The sequence below is a fragment of the Physella acuta genome, unplaced genomic scaffold (assembly GCF_028476545.2).
Source record: "Physella acuta isolate Inbredline_101_S28 unplaced genomic scaffold, ASM2847654v3 ptg000524l, whole genome shotgun sequence".
NCBI lineage: Eukaryota > Metazoa > Mollusca > Gastropoda > Physidae > Physella > Physella acuta.
This window is the reverse complement of record NW_026732043.1, coordinates 218,015-241,222: the sequence shown is the minus strand read 5'-3', so window position 1 is coordinate 241,222 and position 23,208 is coordinate 218,015. Positions and strand designations below refer to the sequence as shown.

Genomic DNA, 23,208 nt, shown 5'->3' with positions numbered 1-23,208 from the left:
TCGAAAGGAAATTCCTTTGTGTGCGGGCAAAAGCATATAGTTTTGATTTGTGTAAGGCTGGCATTCAAGGTGGTAATAAACTAATGATTGATCCGCACAGAGGGAGTGTGTGTGGGGGGGGGGGGGGGGGGGTGACCTTAACATGGTTTGATAGGCTCGTGACGTAATGGGTTATTTTTTAAAAATACGAGGGCAGAAAAAAAAGGTTGTGGGTTTATCCATGCATAATCATTGAGTGGTAATAGAATTAACAGCCTTGGGGATTGGCATAACGATTTCCTGACTATATATATATATATATATATATATATATATATATATATATATATATATATATATATTTAATGTGTGTGCGTATGTGTGTGCGTTTTTATTGTGTGTGTTGCGTTTATACCTAATCTTGGTTTCTACCCAGTCTGCCCCAGTCATTGAGTAAATTGAACACACATAACTAAAAACATATAAAGATTTAACTAAGGACGTTGTAATGAAATAAAACCTAACACGGTCTATCTCACATAAACTATCATTCCCATTCAATCTCCGTTTACTGACATAAAGTTTTTAACGACTGTCTAAGAACGACCGTCTGTCCCCACCCATGTGGGGCCGAGAAGAAAGCCCTAGGATATGCCCCCCCCCCTCACCCCCCCCCCCCCCCATACAAAAACCTATCGTGGGGAATCAATGCCGTCTTATGTCAAAAAATACCCCTAATCTATTTGAGCCGATCGATAAATCTTGAAAGCGTTTAATCTCGTTTTTATCAAACTATCGATTAGTGACACTTTAGCTGTATTGATCCGCGGATCTCGATGCCAAGGGAAGCCACCGCTGTGCCGTAAAAGTTAAGATCAGCAGGATTTAGTTCAGTAGGATTATTAGAGCCCTTGTACACTTTACTTGCGATAAAATGTGCATACGGTTAGGCCTGCTATTTTTGTTACAAAATCATATTAATTAAATTTTGTAAAAATATTTTCCGGGACATAACAATAACGTAATTATTAATTTTAAATTAAAATATTTAAAAGTTCTTGTCCTAAACAGATTATTGTTTTCTTTTTTTTTCCAATTCGAATTTTTAAATCACAGAAAGTGCTGCACATCACTGGTCTATGAATGGATATTGGTGACAGGAGTCTAGAATTGGCCTAACAACGCTATAAGGGTTAATTACACGGCTTCCGTGAACATTATATCTTCAGTCGAATATTTATTTTCTTTTCGTTTGTTTTGTATTCAAAGGAATATGTTTTTTCCATGTAAGACAGGTCTTCTATGTTTACTTTCTAATCAAGACAACACATTCCACAATAAAAACCTATTCCTGACATGTCTTGGTTACATTTTCTTTTCAATGGAAGAATTAGCAGTGTTCGACAAACGATTCAAAATGGTTTTAAAAAAACCACGGGTTGAATGGACACATTGATTTGAAATGGTTACCTTTCATAGACCCCAAGAGTTGAATAGACAGACGTATAACATTGAGACACTGTCGTGTGGTGTACTAGACAGCAATAAAAAATGAATGTGTTACACGTAGAAGCCTAATTAGCAAGGGACACAAGCCAGGCAATTATCTACCGCTTGCTGAAGCAACAGCGAGCGAAGTCTCGATTAAAATAAAATGTTAACACACCATTATAAAAGCAATAAAAATACGGATTGTTTAAAATCAGGGATAAAACAAATTTTCGTTTATTTTTTTTTTTTTATTTACGTAAAATACCAGGTAAGCAAATATTTCTTCTCAATATTTAATCAAATCTTAATAAGCTGGTATTAAAAACAGCGACACATTAGTCTCCCTTGAATGGATTATCGATCCTGGGTTTGTTGATAGTTTCACAAACTTTCCCTTTTGGCAACGAGATTAAGGCCAGTATTGGGGCCCAGACTGTCTCGTGTATGGCGGATCTACCGGTGTCTGGCCTCACCTGTCTCTGTCTGCAGACACACTTTGACCCTGCGGCCATTGGTTACGTCAATCAAACGACAAGTCGTCAGGTGGATTAAGTTGAAAGTGTTTACGGCTACAGGGAATAATGTAAGAGTTTTTAAAATTAATTTTCAAATATATTAAAACAAGAATGTTGAAAAATGAAAGATTAGTTTTTACAACGATAAACTGTAATATGAATAGCATTTAGCTATATTTCTCTAAAAACAAACTGTAAAAGTTTACTATGAAGTACGCAGTGAAATGTGTCTCTTTATCTGTATTATAATATAATGGTTCATAAAACATGTACAAAATCGGTGATAAATGTATTATTTCACTTGAACTGTTGTTAAAGTAAAGTTTCCCTTTCAAACCTGACGGTCTATGGGCAAGTGAAGTAGATTTCACTTGTTTCTGTGACCTCAGCCGCCTTTACTCTCCCTAACGTGAGTTAGGTAACCATCAGAGTTGGGTGGACTCAAGGACGGTCTGCTGAGTTGAACCCAGATTCGAACTCGAGACTTACGGATTAGCAGTCCAGCTCTCTACCGCTAGACCACTCCGTCCCATGAACTGTTGTTACACATTAAAAAACCATACTGATTAGACTTGATTCAAGAATAAATTACTAGTGTCTTATGCTGCAAGTAACTACTGTAAGGTGCTACAAACACAATCTGTTTAACTGACCACCACAAACACAAACTGTTTATCTGACCACCACAACATTTGTTTAACTGACCACCACAAACACAAACTGTTTAACTGACCACCACAACATTTGTTTAACTGACCACCACAACATTTGTTTAACTTACCACCACAAACACAAGTTGTTTCACTGACCAACACAACATTTGTTTAACTGACCACCACAACATGTGTTTAACTGACCACCACAACATTTGTTTAACTGACCACCACAACATTTGTTTAACTGACCACCACAACATTTGTTTCACTGACCAACACAACATTTGTTTAACTGACCACCACAACATGTGTTTAACTGACCACCACAACATTTGTTTAACTGACCACCACAACATTTGTTTAACTGACCACCACAACATTTGTTTAACTGACCACCACAAACACGAGCTGTTTAACTGACCACTACAAACACAATTTGTTTAACTGACAACCAAATAGAAATCACGCGATAACAGACAGACCACCACAACATTTGTTTAACTGACCACCACAAACACAAGCTATTTGACTGACCACCACAAACACAATTTGTTTAACTGACAACCAAATAGAAATCACGCGATGACAGACTGACCACCAAAGGGAGACCACTATGTCGGTCCAACACAGACCTGTGGAGAACTGGAGTCTGGCACCAAGTCCAGAAGTCCGAGCGGCCAAGACGAGAGTCGAGCGAGAACTTTTGATCAAAGTCAGCCCCAAGTCAGATGTCGTGAGTAGTTTAGTTCACTTTCATATGTTTACATTCTCTAGACAAACATTTCTAACTCTCTTGTAGTAAAAGATAAAATGTGTACACGTAAATGTCTTAGATATTAAGATGGCTACGCCCCTCTACTCTCGCAATAAGGCTTGTAAGTAGGTTACAACTTCTCGTACTTGCCAGCTAGTAGATTTCGAGACCGTAGACTTACAAGCCCTATACAAGTTGTTTATACCATCTTATGATTGAAATCATGAATCAACTGTAGTGGGCCGTCGGCGTGTCGTCTAAAAACTAGTACTGACAAAATGTAACGAGACAATTTTATCTTAATTATTTTAAGCCTAATCCTTGCGTCAACGCCTAACTCTACCCATACATTTAACAAAAAAAGGATAGTACCTTTGCAGACCAGAGTGTCCGTGAAGAAGATGAAGTAGAGTCCACATTTTTCTCTTAAGGGCTAGTGCGGTTAGCACTTCGCCCAACCTCTTTGACTTACTCAGACTTTAGTCAGGTACTCATTAGGGCTGGGTGAACTGAATAATGTCATACGGACTCGACCCCGTGAACCAAACTCAACCTTTAGGTTAGTATCTGTTTACCCTACCGCTCGACCAGCTCCTACCACATTGTGTTAAAAAAAAGCCTCTATAACGTATTGCTAAACCAAACGTACTAATATAAAAGTTTAACCAACCTTTATCTACACATGTTAAACCAAGTACTGACCCTGTCTTAAACAAAGTATTAACCAAGTATTGACCTATCAAAGTACTAACCCTGTCTTTAACCAAGTACTGACCCTGTCTTAAACCAAGTACTGACCCTGTCTTTAACCAAGTACTAACCCTGTCTTTAACCAAGTACTAACCCTGTCTTTAACCAAGTACTGACCCTGTCTTTAACCAAGTACTGACCCGGTCTTTAACCAAGTACTGACCCTGTCTTTAACCAAGTACTAACCATGTCTTTAACCAAGTACTAACCCTGTCTTTAACCAAGTACTGACCTTGTCTTTAACCAAGTACTGACCCTGTCTTTAACCAAGTTCTAACCCTGTCTTTAATTAAGTACTGACTTATCAAAGTACTAACCCTGTCTTTAACCAAGTACTGACCCTGTCTTAAACCAAGTACTAACCCTGTGTCATGTTGTGTCACCCACAGATTGAACTGAACCCGCTGATTTTATCCACAAGGCTGGATAAACCAGTAGCCACATCCCAGCTGAAATACTACAGGATCCAACCTCCCTTTCAGGAGATCTCCCCATACCATGGTGTGTACTAAATATAGCTCTGTGTTTACATTATTCGTGCGATACAACACTTTGAATCATAACGTTGTTGACGACTAAATATAGCTTTGTGTTTACATTATTAATGTGATACAACAGGTTATATCATAACGTTGACGATGACTAAATATAGTCGCATGTTTACATTGCTAGTGTGATACAACGGTTTGAATTATAACGTTGACAACAGTTTAGTGTGATACAATGGTTTGAATCTAAACGTTGATGTGTTTTAACTTTTAACTCTCATGTTTGTCTATTGTCAGGAAACCCATGGACTGGTGACCGCTTGGCTCTGCGACAGTTGACAAATGTAGGTACTAGCTAGAATCTTAGCTACAAATGTAGGTGCTAGAATCTTAGCTACAAATGTAGGTACTAGCTAGAATCTTAGCTGCAAATGTAGGTACTAGCTAGAATCTTAGCTACAAATCTAGGTACTAGCTAGAATCTTAGCTACAAATGTAGGTACTAGCTAGAATATTAGCTACAAATGTAGGTACTTGCTAGAATCTTAGCTACAAATGTAGGTACTAGCTAGAATCTTAGCTCCAAATGTAGGTACTAGCTAGAATCTTAGCTACAAATGTAGGTACTAGCTAGAATCTTAGCTACAAATGTAGGTACTAGCTAGAATCTTAGCTACAAATGTAGGTACTAGCTAGAATCTTAGCTCCAAATGTAGGTATTAGCTGGAATCTTAGCTACAAATGTAGGTACTAGCTAGAATCTTAGCTACAAATGTAGGTACTAGCTAGAATCTTAGCTACAAATGTAGGTACTAGCTAGAATCTTAGCTCCAAATGTAGGTATTAGCTGGAATCTTAGCTACTAATGTAGGTACTAGCTAGAATCTTAGCTACAAATGTAGGTACTAGCTAGAATCTTAGCTACAAATGTAGGTACTAGCTAGAATCTTAGCTACAAATGTAGGTACTAGCTAGTATCTTAGCTACAAATGTAGGTACTAGCTAGAATCTTAGCTACAAATGTAGGTACTAGCTAGAATCTTAGCTACAAATGTAGGTACTAGTTAGAATCTTAGCTACAAATGTAGGTACTAGCTAGAATCTTAGCTACAAATGTAGGTACTAGCTAGGATCTTAGCTCCAAATGTAGGTATTAGCTGGAATCTTAGCTACAAATGTAGGTACTAGCTAGAATCTTAGCTACAAATGTAGGTACTAGCTAGAATCTTAGCTACAAATGTAGGTACTAGCTAGAATCTTAGCTCCAAATGTAGGTATTAGCTGGAATCTTAGCTACAAATGTAGGTACTAGCTAGAATCTTAGCTCCAAATGTAGGTACTAGCTAGAATCTTAGCTACAAATGTAGGTACTAGCTAGAATCTTAGCTAAAAATGTAGGTACTAGTTAGAATCTTAGCTACAAATGTAGGTACTAGCTAGAATCTTAGCTACAAATGTAGGTACTAGCTAGAATCTTAGCTACAAATGTAGGTACTAGCTAGAATCTTAGCTACAAATGTAGGTACTAGCTAGAATCTTAGCTACAAATGTAGGCACTAGCTAGAATCTTGGCCAGGTTGTGTTTCAAATTGACCGTGTCTTAGATTGGGGGGGGGGGGGGGGAGGTGAGGGTGTATCCTACGGATCACAGCGTCACAGAAGTTAGTTCCCATCTCCTAAAGTCGAGGTTCACCATTTTTAGAGGTCCCTTGGTTTGAAAATATCGATTTAAATGACGAAGCAATGTCTACTTTTGTTATCATATCGATCTACTTATATCGATTAATAATTTGACACTAAAACTGATTAAACGTTGTCTGATGAAATGTTTTTGTTTTGATTGTATTTTCCAAAAAATGTGTCTGAAAAACAACTATTATTTAAATTATTAAAACAGCTACAGTTATTTAGCACACGAAATATTTTTTTGTGCAACTAGCGACAAAATAACGGAAACGTCTGAAAATAGTTTCTCAAGCCTATAGTTTAAAACCATTTTTGAAAATATTCAAGTTTTTTACTATTTCTAATGTAATTTCTACTATTAAATTCTTGTTGAATGTGTGAAAACTATACTTATTATGACTCCTGATTAAAGAGTTAATTAACTTATAAATTAAAGTTGTTTATGTGTATACGTTTTAAAAATGTCAAACTGTCTATCTTCACAGCCCGCAAGGAGAGGTCCAAGGGACATAATTCTGCCAAATCTTGTAAAACATCCAGTTCATGTCAAAATTGAAGAAATCCCACCATATGACACGTCATACCAAGCAAAACAGTACGCTTATTATTATAAGTTGACACAATATAAATAACATAGATAATAATATCTTTATTGAGAACCAGCAAGACATTTTATCAAATGGCATTAAAACTTAATTGATAACCATAACTTTTTAAGCTTAGCATAATGTACTTTTATTTAAAGTCAAACGTAATTGAACTGATTTAGCTTTCTTTGCATGTGGAACTAATTATTCTTACAAAAAAAAAAAAGCCAAACTATTTAGTAACTATTGGATGTTTGCAGACACCATTATTATTTTCAACATTTAATACCTGGTAGCTACAAAAATATTTTTACTTAATTTTCTCAGGACGGCTGCACAAGAACAGTTGACTCACCTGCTGAAGGAGTGGTCAGGTACACACTTTACTCACGCCTTTAATGAGATGTTAATTCATTCAAGCTAAGTTAGAGGTTGCCAGTGTTGTATTTCACAGTTGAATTTATTTGAACATTTAAACCAACACACACTTAACCACACGCAAGACAACTTTATTTTGATAGAGTTCACATTGTTTTTACATACACGTGATAAATTGGTCAGTATTTAATTTCTTTTTAATGATTGGTCAGTATTTACTTTCTTTTTGAATGATTGGTTAGTATTTACTTTCTTTTTAATGATTGGTCAGTGTTTATTTTCTTTTTAATTATTGGTCAGTATTTACTTACTTCATAATGATTGGTCAGTATTTACTTTCTTTTTTAATGATTGGTCAGTATTTACTTTCTTTTTAATGATTGGTCAGTATTTACTTTCTTTTTAATAATTGGTCAGTATTTACTTTCTTTTTAATGATTGGTCAGTATTCACTTTCTATATGGTGATTGGTCAGTATTTACTTTCTATATGGTGATTGGTCAGTATTTACTTTCTTTTAAATGATTGGTCAGTATTTACTTTGTATATGGTGATTGGTCAGTATTTACTTTCTATATGGTGATTGGTCAGTATTTACTTTGTATATGGTGATTAGTCAGTATTTACTTTCTATATGGTGATTGGTCAGTATTTACTTTCTATATGGCGATTGGTCAGTATTTACTTTCTATATGGTGATTGGTCAGTATTTACTTTCTATATGGTGATTGGTCAGTATTTACTTTCTATCACAGTGTACAACAGAGTGGCATTTCCGGTTCCGTCCAGCAGACAGTCCGTGTACAGTGACCTTGACCCCAAGAGACGCGTGTCCAAAGGCTCGCTGCTGAACCTGGCCAAGAGCAGCCTGAGGAGGGCGTCCGGCATCAGCCTGACGTCCAGCGGCAACAGTTCGGACAAGAGGAAGGCAAGCCACGGCCTGCCCAGGAGGTTGGTAGCATGGTGTAGTTGCCGTCTGTAGCATTGCCGTCTGTAGCATGGTTTAGTTTGCCGTCATGGTGTAGTTTGCCGTCTGTAGCATGGTGTAGTTTGCCGTCTGTAGCATGGTGTAGTTTGCCGTGTGTAGCATGGTGTAGTTTGCCGTCTGTGGTTCAGTTTGCCGTCTGTGGTTCAGTTTGCCGTCTGTAGCATGGTGTACTTGCCGTCTGTAGCATTGCCGTGTGTAGCATGGTGTAGTTTGCCGTGTGTAGCATGGTGTAGTTTGCCGTCTGTAGCATTACCGTCTGTAGCATTGCCGTCTGTAGCGTGGTGTAATTTGCCATCTGTAGCATGGTGTAGTTTTCTGTCGGCATTGTGGTTCCGTTTGCCTTCTGTAGCAAAGTTTAGTCTGCAGTGTTTAGCCTGCCGCCATATCATACTTGGTTTGCCTAGAAGATCTGTAGCATTGCATTTTGTTTCAGCTTCGTGTATAAATAAAACTGAACCAGAATTTTAAAATGTTTTTTTATAGTTCATTACGATATAGCCTGAACATGTTCACATTATCTGTACCATGGAAATTTAATACAAGTTAAAGTAAATGTGTTGTGTTGAGTTAAATAACGTATTAGTATTAAACACTATTTTATCTAGCTGAGTAACGGCAAATCACACCTTTTTGCGCTTTTTCAGCCGTAAGAAACGCAACAGATGGAAGGCAATCACTCGCGAGGTGATCGCACACAACAAAGCCGCCATGATGCAACTGCCGGAAGACATGTCTAAATCAGAACTTCGCATCTATGTGTCGTCTACCCCAGGTCAGTCACGTAATGAGGTTGATGGGGGAGTCACACACCAATCCTAGGGCACCTCATGTATAGTTTGCCTCGACCCAATGATTGCAAATGTAGCTCAAAACCAAGTAGTCCTAATTTGTGTGATAAGTTTACTATGATATTCAAGCGATACAATAGTATTTCGTGTTCCTAGATTTGCAGGAAGAACGAGAGTTTCTGGAAGAAGTTGCTTACCCCAGGCTGCGGGAGTTGTGCGAGAAGATGGGACTCAACTGTCACGTGGTTGACATGCGCAATGGGGCAGGGATATTGACCAATGATATTGAAACATTTGACCTAATAGAAAAGGAATTACGCCACTGCCGTACATTATCTATTGGACCTTGTTTCGTAGTATGTGCTGGTTTCTAAACAGTGTTTCTTCCAGGCATGTCTTCGAGGGGGGGGGGGGGAGTGGGGAGAGGCTCCCGAAGACAGTTTACCGCACCCCCGAACGAAATGGAATTTATATAGAAAATGTATACTTTTAACAGTGTCCGCCCCCCCCCCCCCACAAAATTACAAGTTCTCCCCCCCACCCCCCTCCCCTGGAGAAAAATGTCTGGAAGAAACAGTGTTTCTAAATAGATAATAAAAAATAAGTATATATATATATATATATATATATATATATATATATATATATATATATATATATATATATATATATATATATATATATATATATATATATATATATGTGTGTGTGTGTGTGTGTGTGTATATATATAAGAGAGAATTTGTGTTAACCCTATAGAGTCTGGTGGGCCACAGTTTAGATGACCAGACCTTGCCAGGATTTCTCCACAAGCAAGTTTACGAGGAGATCCGTGAGACCCTCATACGTGAGAACATCATTGGGGTCGAGGCTTTGGATGACGTGTACAGACTGGACTCCAACAGGATCCCGCCCGTCTACACCAAACAGGTGAGTCCAACATTTTAGATCTGTGGTACTGGTGGCTAGGTGGTTGTCATGGCGACAATCACCGTATAACACCTGGATGGGTACAAAATTTTAGATCTATGGTACTGGGCGGCTAGGTGGTTGTCATGGCGACAATCACCGTATAACACCTGGATGGGTTCATAAATTTATATCTGTGGTAGCCTACTGGACGGCTAGGTTGTTATCACAGAAACAATCTGTTTAGGTCCAAAAGCTTAGATCTATGGTACTGGCGGCTAGGTGGTTATCACAGTAATAATCACGATATTACGCCTGGGTTCCAAAAAATATTTTCAACTGACCTTTGAACCTTATTTCTTCTTGCCCACGAAGGCGCTTTGTAACTTCCCACCGAAGTTTATTTTGTACACGTCTCCAGCGAATGCGCTTTGTAACTTCCCACCGAAGTTTATTTTGTACACGTCTCCAGCGAATGCGCTTTGTAACTCCCCACCTAAGTTTATTTTGTACACGTCCCCAGCGTATCACATCCCTGGAGGACTATCAAAGTCCTGAGGAAGTGGAGCAGGTCCTACACGAGGCGCTGGTCAAGGCTGTGGAGATCATCAGGAGAGGCAAGTCTAACGAGGACCTACTGCTGGTCGACTTCTACAAGTGGTCAGGTACGCTGGTTATTGCATTCAATTCAGGCATGGGCTGTGGGGGGGGGGGGGGGGGGGGGGGGGGTAGTAGTTTCGTTAACCTTGAGTTTTGTGAAAAGCCTGTTTTTTGCCATTTACTTCAATTTAAGAAAGACCAGATATTTTTTTCTGATTACTTTAAATATTACATTTACTTAGTTACTTAAAGATAAATAATATCAATTACTACAAAAGCTATACGTAAACAAAATCATCTTTTTAAAAAATCATGTTAAATTATATTGCGTATTTCGCGTAAAGTATTCCAAGTAGAGCAAGTGGTTTAATGTCACTCTGATTGCTCCGCAAGGCAGGAAATCGATGTATGAACATACTGTAGTTCTTTTATTTAAGGCGGATTTTACATTTAAGTTAAAAGTAACATCATCATCATCTTTTCCCTTTTATACTCAAGTCACATGCGGCCGCCATGAATATTCTTTCCTTTTTGCCGGTCACTGGCAATTTTCCTGGCAGTCCCCCAAGATAGTCCAGTTTTTGTTAGCTGATTCTCTCTTATGTTCCTCCATATCTCCCTTATTGAACAACATAGTTATGTATAATATAGTCTAGCTCTTTCGATCTCGTCCACAGCCGTGGTGAAAGAACTAGAAGAAGGTTTGTTGACCAACCACAATCCACGCAGTGACACGCTCTGCTTCATGATGGACGCCGACCTGGCCAGGGAGAGCGTGAAGAGGGACGAGGCTCCCATCCTGCGTCTGAGGCACAACGTGTACCAGCACTACAGGCAGTATGCCAGCAAGGACAACCTGGTCAGCTTTAAAACTGGCAAGAAGAATATGACTTACTTGAGGTGATGACTACAACATGATGTGTGTGTTTGGTCTCTATTTCTTTTGTTTGAACTTCTTTACACATTAAGCAGATGAAGTAAAGTTCATGTTTCTTGACCTAGGAATGGAAGGTATGGTCCGTAGTATACCCAGCCGCCTTTATTGAGCCTGTTAAGCTCGTCATGTTGCTCAAACTAAAAGCGGACTCAGTTAAATTATAATACTATAACCATACTCAAATAAAATAATGAGTTTTTTATTTGTTTAAAGAAATACATAACCTAGATGATATTACTACGCTAGTTAACAGTGGTTCTTCACAATCAATTTACTACGATGTTAATGTAGAAAATTATATTTATCTTTTTGGATCTTTGAATAATCAAGCAAAAAACAACAAGACATTTACATAGTATTTGCTTTTATAGCAATGAAGTTGAAAGTCATTTCTAACAATATCTATCAACTTTTCGTCTTTTTCTTTTCCGTAGGTCGATATCGGATACCTTTGTCTCGGGCGTGGCGTCACTGTTGAAGTCTCAGATCAGTCACCGAGACTACGACGTGACCCAGGAGCTGACGGAGGGCTGTGAGATTCTCCAGCATGTGAAGATCGCCCTAAACGTCGCGGAGATGACTCCGGAGCAACAGTCGCTGGTGGGTGAGGTCAAGGCCGTGATGGACGACCCCCAAGCCGGCCCCAGGGTAGTCGTGCTGTGGGGTCAGAATGGGACCGGAAAGACGACAGTGGCGTCCCACATCGCACGGGCCTGCCAGAGCTGGGAGCCGAGACGGAAAGTTTTCTTCCGATGTCTGGGGTCAACCTTGCGATCCTCCAGCTTGGATAGGGTGTTGGAGAGTTTAATCAGGCAAATCAGTTTTTCCTATGGCTTGAATATAGAACTACCAGCCGATCTACGGGTCCAGGAACTGCTGTCCATTTTTCTACAGGCCATCAACACAGCCAGCGCTAAACGCTCTACAGACGGTGACCTACTTATTGTTCTAGATCAGCTGGGTAAACTCGACCTTGACCCACATATTCTGCTGTCAATCCTCAACTCTCTGACCCCCGGGGTAACTCTATTAATAACCTTGACCACACCAAGTCATCTGATTAACGTGCTCAAATCTAAACCCAACGTTACTTTATTGTCAATTCCTTACTGGGTCACCAAGCAGGTCGGCGCCATCTTGACGCTATATTTAGAAGAAGCGAAGCGTGTGCTAACGGTAGACCAGCTTCAGACAGCACTGAGCGCTCTACCAACGGACACGACGCCATTATGCGCGATGACTATTTTTCACATTGTCCGCTGGTGGCCTTCTCACACGCTTCCGGTATTCGGCCCCTTTTCCGGCAACGCCGAAGACGATTTCGACATGTTTCTCCAGCTGTTGGAGGCGGAGCTAGGCAAGGCGTTCACGCGCTACGCCCTGTCGTTCCTGGGCTCCGCCCGCCACGGCCTGTCGGACCAAGAGCTACTACATCTTCTGTCCAAAGACTCGGAGTTGCTGGATGAGATCAAGGAAGAGGAAGACGAGTTTGTCAGTGTGGTGGAAGGCTTCCCCTACCAGCTGCAGTTATCCCGGCTGATGGCCAGACTTGGCAAGTTTATCGTTGACGTCAAGCTGGAAGGGGAGACGATTCACTTAGTTTTATCCAGAGCACTCATCAAAGCCATCTCATCCCGATACGTCAAAGACAGCTTCTTCTATTCTATTCACCAAAAACTTGCCAACTTTTTCCTGTTTATTAGGAGAGGTCTTCTTCTTAGTTCTAGAGATATTTCAGAACAAAAACACAAGCATTTGGCCAAGTACCACTGGCGAACACTCAGATGCGTGCCTTATCATTTGTCCCATAGCTCGCCCAACAAAGCGGAGGTATGGGAAGTGCTAAAAGAGAAAGTCTTTTTCAACTTTTCTTGGCTTGTCAACGAGATTTATTCTGGTTTTTTCAACGATCTTTTAGACGACATCCGGTACTCGCTAGAGACGGTCAGTCTAGACTCGGACATCCTGTACTTCCAGCAGCTCCTGCTGTCCCTGCGTCACACGGTCATCCACAACCCCATCTCATTGGCTGCCGTCTTCTCCAGCCTCAAGGCCGACGACCTGCTCAATGTGAAGGACTCGGTCAGCATCGTGATCCACGAGGCCAGACAGTGGCTCAAGCAGGTCCATCTCCAGGCCCTGGTGCCCGTGTCCTACACCTCGGACAAAATCAACAGACTTTTAATCAAAGAAAACAGCATCTTCGGTGCCAGTGACGTCCACGTTATTCCAGGCACGTCAAAACTTCTGGTTTGCAGAAAGTCGACGCTGACCATTCTCAACTCGGTGACTAAAGAGGAGGTTGTGTTGGCCGCCATGACAGATGACGTAGACTACGTTCACGTGGTTTCTGAAGAGAGCGTCGTTGTTCTATCCTCAAGCGATTCATCATCCAAGCTAGACATCTTAAACCTCCAGACCGGAACAGTAACTAAAAGCATTCCTCTAGGCAAGTCTTCTCTGTCCTGGTTCTACATCAATTCTCCCAGGTTCGCTTACTTCGCCAGCGAGATGGGGGTCAAGTGCGTCGACCTTGATGTGGGTGCCGTCAACACCATCCTCCCCACCAGGCCGACCTGGCTAGCGGCGACTGTATCAGAGAGTAAACCTGACAAGATTATCATTGCTGTAGTCGAGGACAACAAACTCAAAATCGAATCCATTCTAGTGAAGGATATCATGACGCGCAAGTCCGTGTATATAAAGAACGAGTCCCCTAATCGCCACACCAAACCTTTACTCTCCACAAAAGACGGTAAATTTATAATTTACCTCTCCGAAAAACAGGCGACAGTGGTGGACTGTTCGACTTACAAGGTCTCTGACACGTTCTCATTGCGCGCGCTGCCAATCATCAGAGCCGAGCTCTCGAGGAGCCACGAGCACGTGTTTATGTCCCACGTGTCCGGGGAAATCACGTGCCACGTGCTTTACTCAGGGAACCAGGTCATGTCGACCAGGATCACGCCAAAGCCCCAGCCCCAGTTGCTGGTGGAGGCGAGGAGACGCGAGAGGACGTCGTCTAGAAACTCCAGCTCCCGGCAAGTGGACGCACCAGCGGAGACCATCACCACCATGGTGACGTCAGAGGACGACCATTTCCTGCTGTGCGGGACCACGACGGGTCACGTGTACGTCATCCACGTGCCAACCGGGGTGCAGCTGGTGTCCATCACGACCAACCACGTGCAGGTCAGGAAGGTCACATTTCTGACCAATAGCAGCCACTTCCAACACGTCATCACCACCGACGTCACAGGCGTATCGAGACACTGGAATCTAAGACCGTTATTTAAGTAAGTTTTATATAAGCTAATCTCAGAGGCCTTAACTAGTCTATAGTTTAAATCTAAGACCTTTGTTTAAATAAGTTTTACATAAGCTAATCTGGCTGGTCTTAAATGGTCTATGGTTTAAATATGAGACTGTTATTTGTGCATATTTTACTTTACTGTTGTATAAACTTTATGGCAGGGTAGGTCTATTGTTACATCAGGTTAAAATAAATGATAGCATACAGAAAAAGTACAGTTTTGAAAAAGGAACATTATTTTTTAAAAATGTGTAAAAATAAATGTATTTAAAAATGCATAGGCCGTGCGAAATCAAAATGCGAATGAAGTTTTCATCAAAGTAAAACACAATGAATGGGGCGGTACTCTAAGTAGTTGAACCATGCTCGAAAGATATCTAGCAAACCGTTTTGCATATTAATAGCATATTGTCTGCCCGCTGGAGTGTAAAAATATAAATATATATATATATATATATTTATATATGTGTGTGTTCATCAAAATATGTATATCTATACCTACTTGTAGAGGGGTCATCCATAAATGACGTCACGCTTTTTTGGACGATTTTTACCTCCCCCCTCCCCTCCGTCACACGTCGTCACAAAAAGCCAGACCCCCTCCCCTAAAATGACGTCACTCCTCAGCCTACAACCCCCCCCCCCTCAAAATTGCAGTTGAATTTTTTTTTAAACATCGATATTTTACAATTTATTAAAACAGTTTTCTAAAACGCGAAATAACGTCTAAAATTCGTTTTCTAACCTTTCTTTTTTATAATGAAAAAAGTGTGACGTCGCACCATCTGAACCCCCCCTCCCCCTCATCACACATCGTCACAAAATTACCGACCCCCCCTCCCCCTCCGAGTGTGACGTCATTTATGGACGACCCCATATCGATATTTCTATATATAGGTCTACATGTTATATGTATGGTATTCCACACATAGATAGCATAGCAAACACAATAAAAAAAACGTATGCCTTTAATTTAAAAGTCAACTACCTACCGTGTCTTCCCCCCCCCCCCCCATTATCAGACAGGCCCGACAGATCCTCCACCCCTGCATACAAGACGAGGACCTGAGGAGGGAGGAGGAGAGGAAGCTCGAGCTCAACTCTTACTTCTCTATCTACGAGGATAAGAAGTCCAACCGGATCTTTCTTAACGGACCGGACATTGCATCATTTTACAAAACACCTCCGGACAGCTTGTTCGATGACCTTGACAACCTTGACCCCTCGTTCGGAATACAAAATGATTGGGAGGTCACAGGTAAATTATGCAATTAGTTCAGTATTTGAATTAAAACCTAAGTTCTAAATGACAAAGAGAATGTTTGTTGTGTCTTCTTGTTCTTCAACTGGGGCAGATAAAGTAGAGTTAATCTGATTCATAGACATCGGCATATGAAGGGATAGTGTGGTCAGCACTGTGCCCAGCCGCCTTTGTTTGCTCTAACGTGAGTCATTTGCCCATCAGAGCTGGGTGGACTCATGGACGTTCTACTGATTTGAACCTGGATTCGAACTCGAAACTATCGGGTTAACAGTCTAGCTCTCTACCGCCTTCAATGTTTGTTGTGAATGGCATGAATATTTTTTCCGCCACCCTATCCCTCTCCAATTGTCATACAGTATCACAAAAACACAATGAACACATTGACGTAATTAAGTTGCATCAGCATAAATACCCGAACTTTTAACGACAATTAACAGGTTAATATTTATTCCGCCACCCTATCCCTTCCAATTGTCATACAGTATCACAAAAACACAATAAACACATTGACGTAGTTGCATCAGCATGAATACCCGAACTGTTAACGACAATTAACAGGTTAATGAATGGATGAAAGTTTAAAACATAAAAGCTAATTTAATTACCCTTGACCCACACTCTTGTAGAACCAAGATGTTACGTTAATCATGAACGATCTCCGAGAAAAAAATTGGTAACTTGATATCAACGCTTTACACTCTATTGCTATAACGTTCCAACATTCATGTATTAAATATTAATTAAATTAAATAATTAACAGGGTTCCTGGCAGACGTTAGCGACCATTTAATCGCCTTGACCTGTGGGAAAGATCTGGGTGACGTCATCCTGACCGTATCCGAGGACTTCCGGTTGGCGAGGTGGAGTCTGCATGATGGGACTTTGGTGTGGAGCCGGAAGTTGTCGTGCCAAGGGGGAGAAGTGCTGGACCTGACGTCACTCTACTACGACCAGGCCGTTCTTGTGGTGGAGAAATCTAGGGCGGGGAAAGGGCTGGGCGTGTCGGTAAGTTGGGCGTGTCGTTAAGTTGGGCGTGTCGTTAAGTTGGGCGTGTCGGTAAGTTGGGCGTTGGTTGTGTCGGTAAGTTGGGCGTGTCGGTAAGTTGGGCGTGTCGGTAAGTTGGGTGTCTCGGTAAGTTGGGCGTGTCGGTAAGTTGGGCGTGTCGGTAAGTTGGGCGTGTCGGTAAGTTGGGCGTTGGGCGTGTCGGTAAGTTGGGCGTATCGGTAAGTTGGGCGTGTCGGTAAGTTGGGCATGTCGGTAAGTTGGACGTGTCGTTAAGTTGGGCGTGTCGTTAAGTTGGGCGTGTCGGTAAGTTGGGCGTGTCGGTAAGTTGGGCGTGTCGGTAAGTTGGGCGTGTAGGTAAGTTGGGCGTGTCGGTAAGTTGGGCGTGTCGGTAAGTTGGGCGTGTCGGTAAGTTGGGCGTGTAGGTAAGTTGGGCGTGTCGGTAAGTTGGGCGTGTTGGTAAGTTGGGCGTGTCGGTAAGTTGGGCGTTGGGCGTGTAGGTAAGTTGGGCGTGTCGGTAAGTTGGGCGTGTTGGTAAATTGGGCGTGTCGGTAAGTTGTGCGTGTCGGTAAGTTGGGCGTATCGGTAAGTTGGGCGTCTCGGTAAGTTGGGCGTGTTGGTAAATTGGGCGTGTCGGTAAGTAGTGCGTGTCGGTAAGTTGGGCGTATCGGTAAGTTGGGCGTTGGGCGTGTCGGTAAGTTGGGCGTGTCGGTAAGTTGGGCGTGTCGGTAAGTTGGGCGTATCGGTAAGTTGGGCGTGTCGGTAAGTTGGGCGTGTCGGTAAGTTGGGCGTGTCGGTAAGTTGGGCGTGTAGGTAAGTTGGGCGTCTCGGTAAGTTGGGCGTGTCGGTAAGTTGGGCGTGTCGGTAAGTTGGGCGTGTCGGTAAGTTGGGCGTGTCGGTAAGTTGGGCGTGTCGGTAAGTTGGACGTGTCGGTAAGTTGGACGTGTCGGTAAGTTGGGCGTGTCGGTAAGTTGGGCGTGTCGGTAAGATGGGCGTTGGGCGTGTCGGTAAGATGGGCGTGTCGGTAAGTTGGGCGTTGGTTGTGTCGGTAAGTTGGGCGTGTAGGTAAGTTGGGCGTGTCGGTAAGTTGGGCGTGTAGGTAAGTTGGGCGTGTCGGTAAGTTGGGCGTGTCGGTAAGTTGGGCGTGTCGGTAAGTTGGGCGTGTCGGTAAGTTGGGCGTGTCGGTAAGTTGGGCGTGTCGGTAAGTTGGGCGTTGGTTGTGTCGGTAAGTTGGGCGTGTAGGTAAGTTGGGCGTGTCGGTAAGTTGGGCGTGTAGGTAAGTTGGGCGTGTCGGTAAGTTGGGCGTGTCGGTAAGTTGGGCGTGTCGGTAAGTTGGGCGTGTCGGTAAGTTGGGCGTGTTGGTGAGTTGGATGCTGCACTTAGAGGAAGCTGGCAGGGGTGTCTACACTAAGTGGCACTTACGTTGAAACATTAACGGGGTTGTCAAAATTATATTTAGTTAGCTTCTCCACTCCTACAGTTATTTAATGAGTATCTGTATGACGGGAATTAAGCAATCAATAGTGGGAATAACGAAATTTAATATACATAAGACAATTGGTATTGCCAAGCTATGTGAAACTGATTTTAAAATGTCCCTATGTTTATTGTTTTGCCAAGATTAGATGACGGAAAGGTTTATCAGAAGGACTCAATGTTTGTCTTGTAGGTGATCTACACGGGAGAGGGTCAGAACAAAATGTTGTCACGTGACCAGGTGACCAGCTACTGGACTTCTAAAGATAAAACGTGTGTTGCCTTACTCTGTGAGGAGCGGTCTAGCCATGCAGATACTGGTATAACTTCTTAACTCATCTAATTATTTGTAAGGCAGGGGTAGTCAGGGACTTGCATGCCATGCAGATACTGGTATAACATTTTAACTCATCTAATTCTTTGTAAGAAAATCTGGGGAGGCAGGGGTAACTAGGGACTGCACGCTATTAATCCACCTTATTGTAAAGCCAACTGTGGGATGTTGGGTATGTTTTGCCAACCTTAGGGGTAAATTAAGATTGAGCAGAGTACCTTGCATTAAACTGAAACAATGAAAGAGGCTGTTTGGTGGTAAAAACATTAAAACATTAGATACAATACTACTTAATAACTTTGAAAACCATTTTGAATTAGATGGGTACACATTCTGTATGAATTAGATTCAAATTTTGTATGACTTCAGTGGTCTACATTTTTTTTGTTGGATCTAGCATGTTTAAAAAATTTTCTGTATGTAGATTTGACTTGTATTTTTAAATTAATTTTTTTTCATTGAATACGTAACATGTTTTGTACACAATATAAATGTTATCTAGAGCCCAAGTTCTACCACTGGGACCTGATCAAGGTGCGTGAAGACGTCCACGGTCTGTTGGTTACACCCGCGTCTTACAACCAACCAGATAAGACGACCATCTTCAAGATGTCGCCAAGCCTCACCCAAATCGTCTGCTTCTCCTTACCTACAGCCCAGGGAGCCCCGTTGTTGGCTTTGTTTAACTCCAGGTCTGATCTCTCTATTGAAGGGAATCGTCAAGGGCGACAATGGAGGGATGATAACTCGATCAAGGGAGATAATTCTAAAAATAACAGTTTCGTGCTGGGATTGGAAGATGATGTAATCAAAGGAAATAATTCTAAAAATAACAGTTTTGTGTCAGCCAATGAAACGGTAGAAACAAAAACAATCACCGGTATGCAATGGACTCGGGTGATCTCCAGAAACGAAACAAATCAAGACGACGGGCAGACCAAGAAAGTGAGTGTTCATTCTAGGTCTAGCGGAGACGAAATCAAAAGCGAGTTTCAAGCAGTCAAAGAGGAGGACGAACATCTTTTGAAAATGCAGGAGGTCACATCAACAGAGATAACATTGCCGCTACAAGTTACGTCTTTCTGTTACATAGGGGAGGAGAGCGTCCTGCTAGGGACGTCTAGCAGACATTTGCTGCTAATTGACCTGCCCACCTTTAAGCCAATCTGCATCCTTGGCAAAAATGGCCCGCGATTTGTCTCAGATAGTCAGCTGACGTCCGCCATTTTGAAAGACTGCGTCACGGCTCATAACTATCCCATCAGTGACGTCATGGCGTCTGAAGATGGCAACACTCTAGTCAGCTCAGACCGGAAATCGCTGTCTGTGTGGAATGCTAAAAATAGAACACTGTCTATGACCGTTTGGCTTAACATGGATGAAGAGGTTAGTTCTTGCTTGTAAAATTCATTTCATTGTTTTCTGATCTGCATTTAATTTCTCCACATGGAGTGGGCAGAGATGTTGAGGGAGGGGTTATAACGGGCATAGTTTAACGTTAAAGGATAATAGCGCATTCAGTGTTTCTTCCAGACTTTTTTCTCCGGGGGGGGGGGGGGGGGGCGGACACTGGTAAGAATATATGTTTTCTATATCAATTACATTTCAGTGGGGGGGGGGGTGGCGGTAGACTTTCTTCGGAGGGGGGGGGGGCCGAAGAAACTGTGTGCATTGGAAATCCAAGCACAACGACTGGGCGGTAAGATTAGAAGTGCTGTATGTTGCCCATGTATCCAGACCCATATTCTCCACACATGTGATGGACCCAAAGGACAGGACGTTACCTGTACTGCTTGGAATCAACAGTGTCGCATGAACTGTACCAGAGTTGGTAATCCTAACGCCTAAGGGGTTCCACTCGTGTTTTTTTTCCCCTGAGTTTTTTCTCCTAGAAGGGTTGCTGTCCCCATAAGTCTCGTCTAGCTAAACTTGAATGCAGTTTCTTCCAGGCATCTCTTCGGGAACACTGCTTGAATGTCTCATGTGGTTGAAACAGTGTTCGAGACCATCCCATGTTAGATGGGGCCTGTCAGCCAAAGAACGCCACCCATGGAGGGGAGGGAAGCTAGGAAATGTCTACAGGGCTACCGGCAGTTCATGCGACACAGCTGATCAGTGTTTCTTCCAGACTTTTTTCTCCGGGGGGGGGGGGGGCACTTGAACTTTTCGAGGGGGGGGGCGGTAGACTTTCTTCGGGGGGGGGGGCGGACACTGTTAAAAGTATATATTTATTTTCTATATAAATTATATAAATTTCATTTCGTTCGGGTGGGGGGGGGGGGGGCGGTAAAAAAATTTCGGGGGGGGGAGGGAAGTCGCCCCCCCCCCCCCCCCCGAAGAGATGCCTGGAAGAAACTCTGCAGCTGATGCCAAGTTGAATAGGTTACACCTCTCTCTCTCGGGGCAAATCAGCTGAGCCGAGCGATGGACGGTGGGGGGTGGGGGGACGACTGATATATGACCAATATCTTGCTTTTCTCCACTTGCTGTCCAGACTTTGTACCTTAGGTCTCCAAGGGACACATATTTATTTAATCGGGGACAATTTTAACTCCACTGTTCCCCATAAAATCACACCTACACCTATCAGGCCCAATGTATGTAAGCATTTGTTTACCTTTGAAAATGAGAAAAATTATCATCCCCGCTATAAGCTTTTGATAAGATTTCAGTAAACTAAAATTCATGACAGTGAAAAATCACAACATTCTAGGTTGATCAAGTATACCTTCAAGTGTTGAACAATAAAATCAATATTTATTAAAGCTATTTATTTTGACACAGATCTCATTTATGGTGATATCCAAAGATGCTGCCATCATCACAATGGTCATTAACGAGCGAATAATTCGAGTCTGGACACCCATAGAGAAAAGAGAACTGGCCAGTCACATGACCACTTTTGACGTCACAGAACTTCACGTGGCCAGCGACTGCAGGAAGGTGATCGTACGAGGCCGCAGCCCGGAGTGTAAGCCTGTCCTGGAGATTTTTGACATCCGGAACATCGACGACGTCCTCTTGCAGATGGCGGGAAGAAAAATCTCGCAGCAACAGGAGATTGGAGAGAACTTGGCCAGCGAGAGGGTCAAGAAGACAAGTCGGGTCATGCACACGAGAAAAACTTCAGCTTTACAGACGGATGGGAAGTGAACAAAATAATAGGTGTAATTAAAGACACATTTTTTTTTGTAGGGGGGAGGGGGGGGGGGCGTTCTAAAAGAAAATTTCAATCCTACAGACTAAAAGTGAAAACTACCTTCACTTAAAAAAATAAATAAAAGTAAAGTACTTCTTTATAGGGATGGTGTGGTCAGCACTAAGCCCAGCTGGCTTTACTTTCCCTAACATGAGTCAGGTACCTATTAGAGCTGGGTGGACTCAGGGACGTCATACGAATTCAAACCCCGGAATCCAAACTCGAGACTTTCGGGTCAGTAGTCAAATGCTCTACCAACCGCCCACACCATCACTTATTTACACTTACACTTACGAATAATTAACTATTGTAGAGAGAGATGGTAAAAAATTACTAGTAAAAATATCACACTAGGAATGTGACCACTTTAGAGACAGAAGGAAAACTGCTTGTCTAAGCATACAGACCTGCACGATTATTTAAGCATATTGGTATATCTGATATCAGTTTATACATATAAAATATATTCTCTTAAAGTTGAGTTACATAAAATAGTTTTTAAAATATGAAACCTTTAACTTAGAACTATTTTTTTCATTCATTAAAATTTTTTTGGTTGTAACAATATATAACTCCATTTTAACAATATGACTTTATAAAGTATCCCATGATGCCAAAACTGTATTAAAATACGTTAGTTAGAAACAAGTTAAAGGAACATTTTTTATTTTATTTGAATATATTCTTTGTCATGATTATGAATGCATTTTAGTCCTTAAGGTAATAGATTTTTTTATTACAGTATGTTAATCAATAAAATAAACACAATTTTTAGGGGCTATATAAAGCTTTGTTCTTTAATAAATTAAGTCTTTAATTATCAAGCACTTCTGAATACTGTTAAATTAATTTTACATTTAAAATTATAAATTTAAAAAAAAAAAATCATAACTAATACAAAATGTAATAAATTTACTTTAATTTTTCTTTAAAATCACATATGTATATGTAAAAATACAAATTTGTGCTCCACATCTTAAATCTTTAGATGTTAACAATTAACATTTATTTTAATTGCATATTTACAAGAATGTTTCATTTTAATTAAAAACATGTTAAATTCATCAACATTAACATAGCTTACACATTTAAAAAATGACTATCAAATAAAATG

General features: G+C 41.5%; 1 protein-coding gene across 1 annotated transcript; it reads left to right on the top strand.

The window, feature by feature from the left end:
• The first annotated feature begins 1,850 nt into the window (after positions 1-1,850).
• LOC131945105 (uncharacterized) lies at positions 1,851-22,906 on the top strand. The gene is made up of 18 exons (XM_059306108.1): positions 1,851-2,053; positions 3,214-3,374; positions 4,535-4,646; positions 4,931-4,977; positions 6,805-6,914; positions 7,234-7,280; positions 8,040-8,235; positions 8,917-9,044; positions 9,217-9,416; positions 9,820-9,990; positions 10,493-10,634; positions 11,247-11,469; positions 11,941-14,802; positions 15,842-16,077; positions 16,844-17,088; positions 18,755-18,881; positions 19,398-20,281; positions 21,680-22,906. The coding sequence occupies exons 2-18, from the start codon at positions 3,255-3,257 to the stop codon at positions 22,046-22,048; spliced, it is 6,219 nt and encodes a 2,072-aa protein (XP_059162091.1). The 5' UTR covers positions 1,851-2,053; positions 3,214-3,254; the 3' UTR covers positions 22,049-22,906.
• Positions 22,907-23,208: the final 302 nt, after the last annotated feature.

Coding starts and splice junctions, on each gene's coding strand:
- LOC131945105 (XM_059306108.1), top strand. CDS start 3,255: ATGTCGGTCCAACACAGACCTGTGGAGAACTGGAGTCTGGCACCAAGT. Junction 9,417..9,819: donor CTATTGGACCTTGTTTCGTA/GTATGTGCTGGT, acceptor TTAACCCTATAG/AGTCTGGTGGGCCACAGTTT. Junction 10,635..11,246: donor CGACTTCTACAAGTGGTCAG/GTACGCTGGTTA, acceptor TCTCGTCCACAG/CCGTGGTGAAAGAACTAGAA.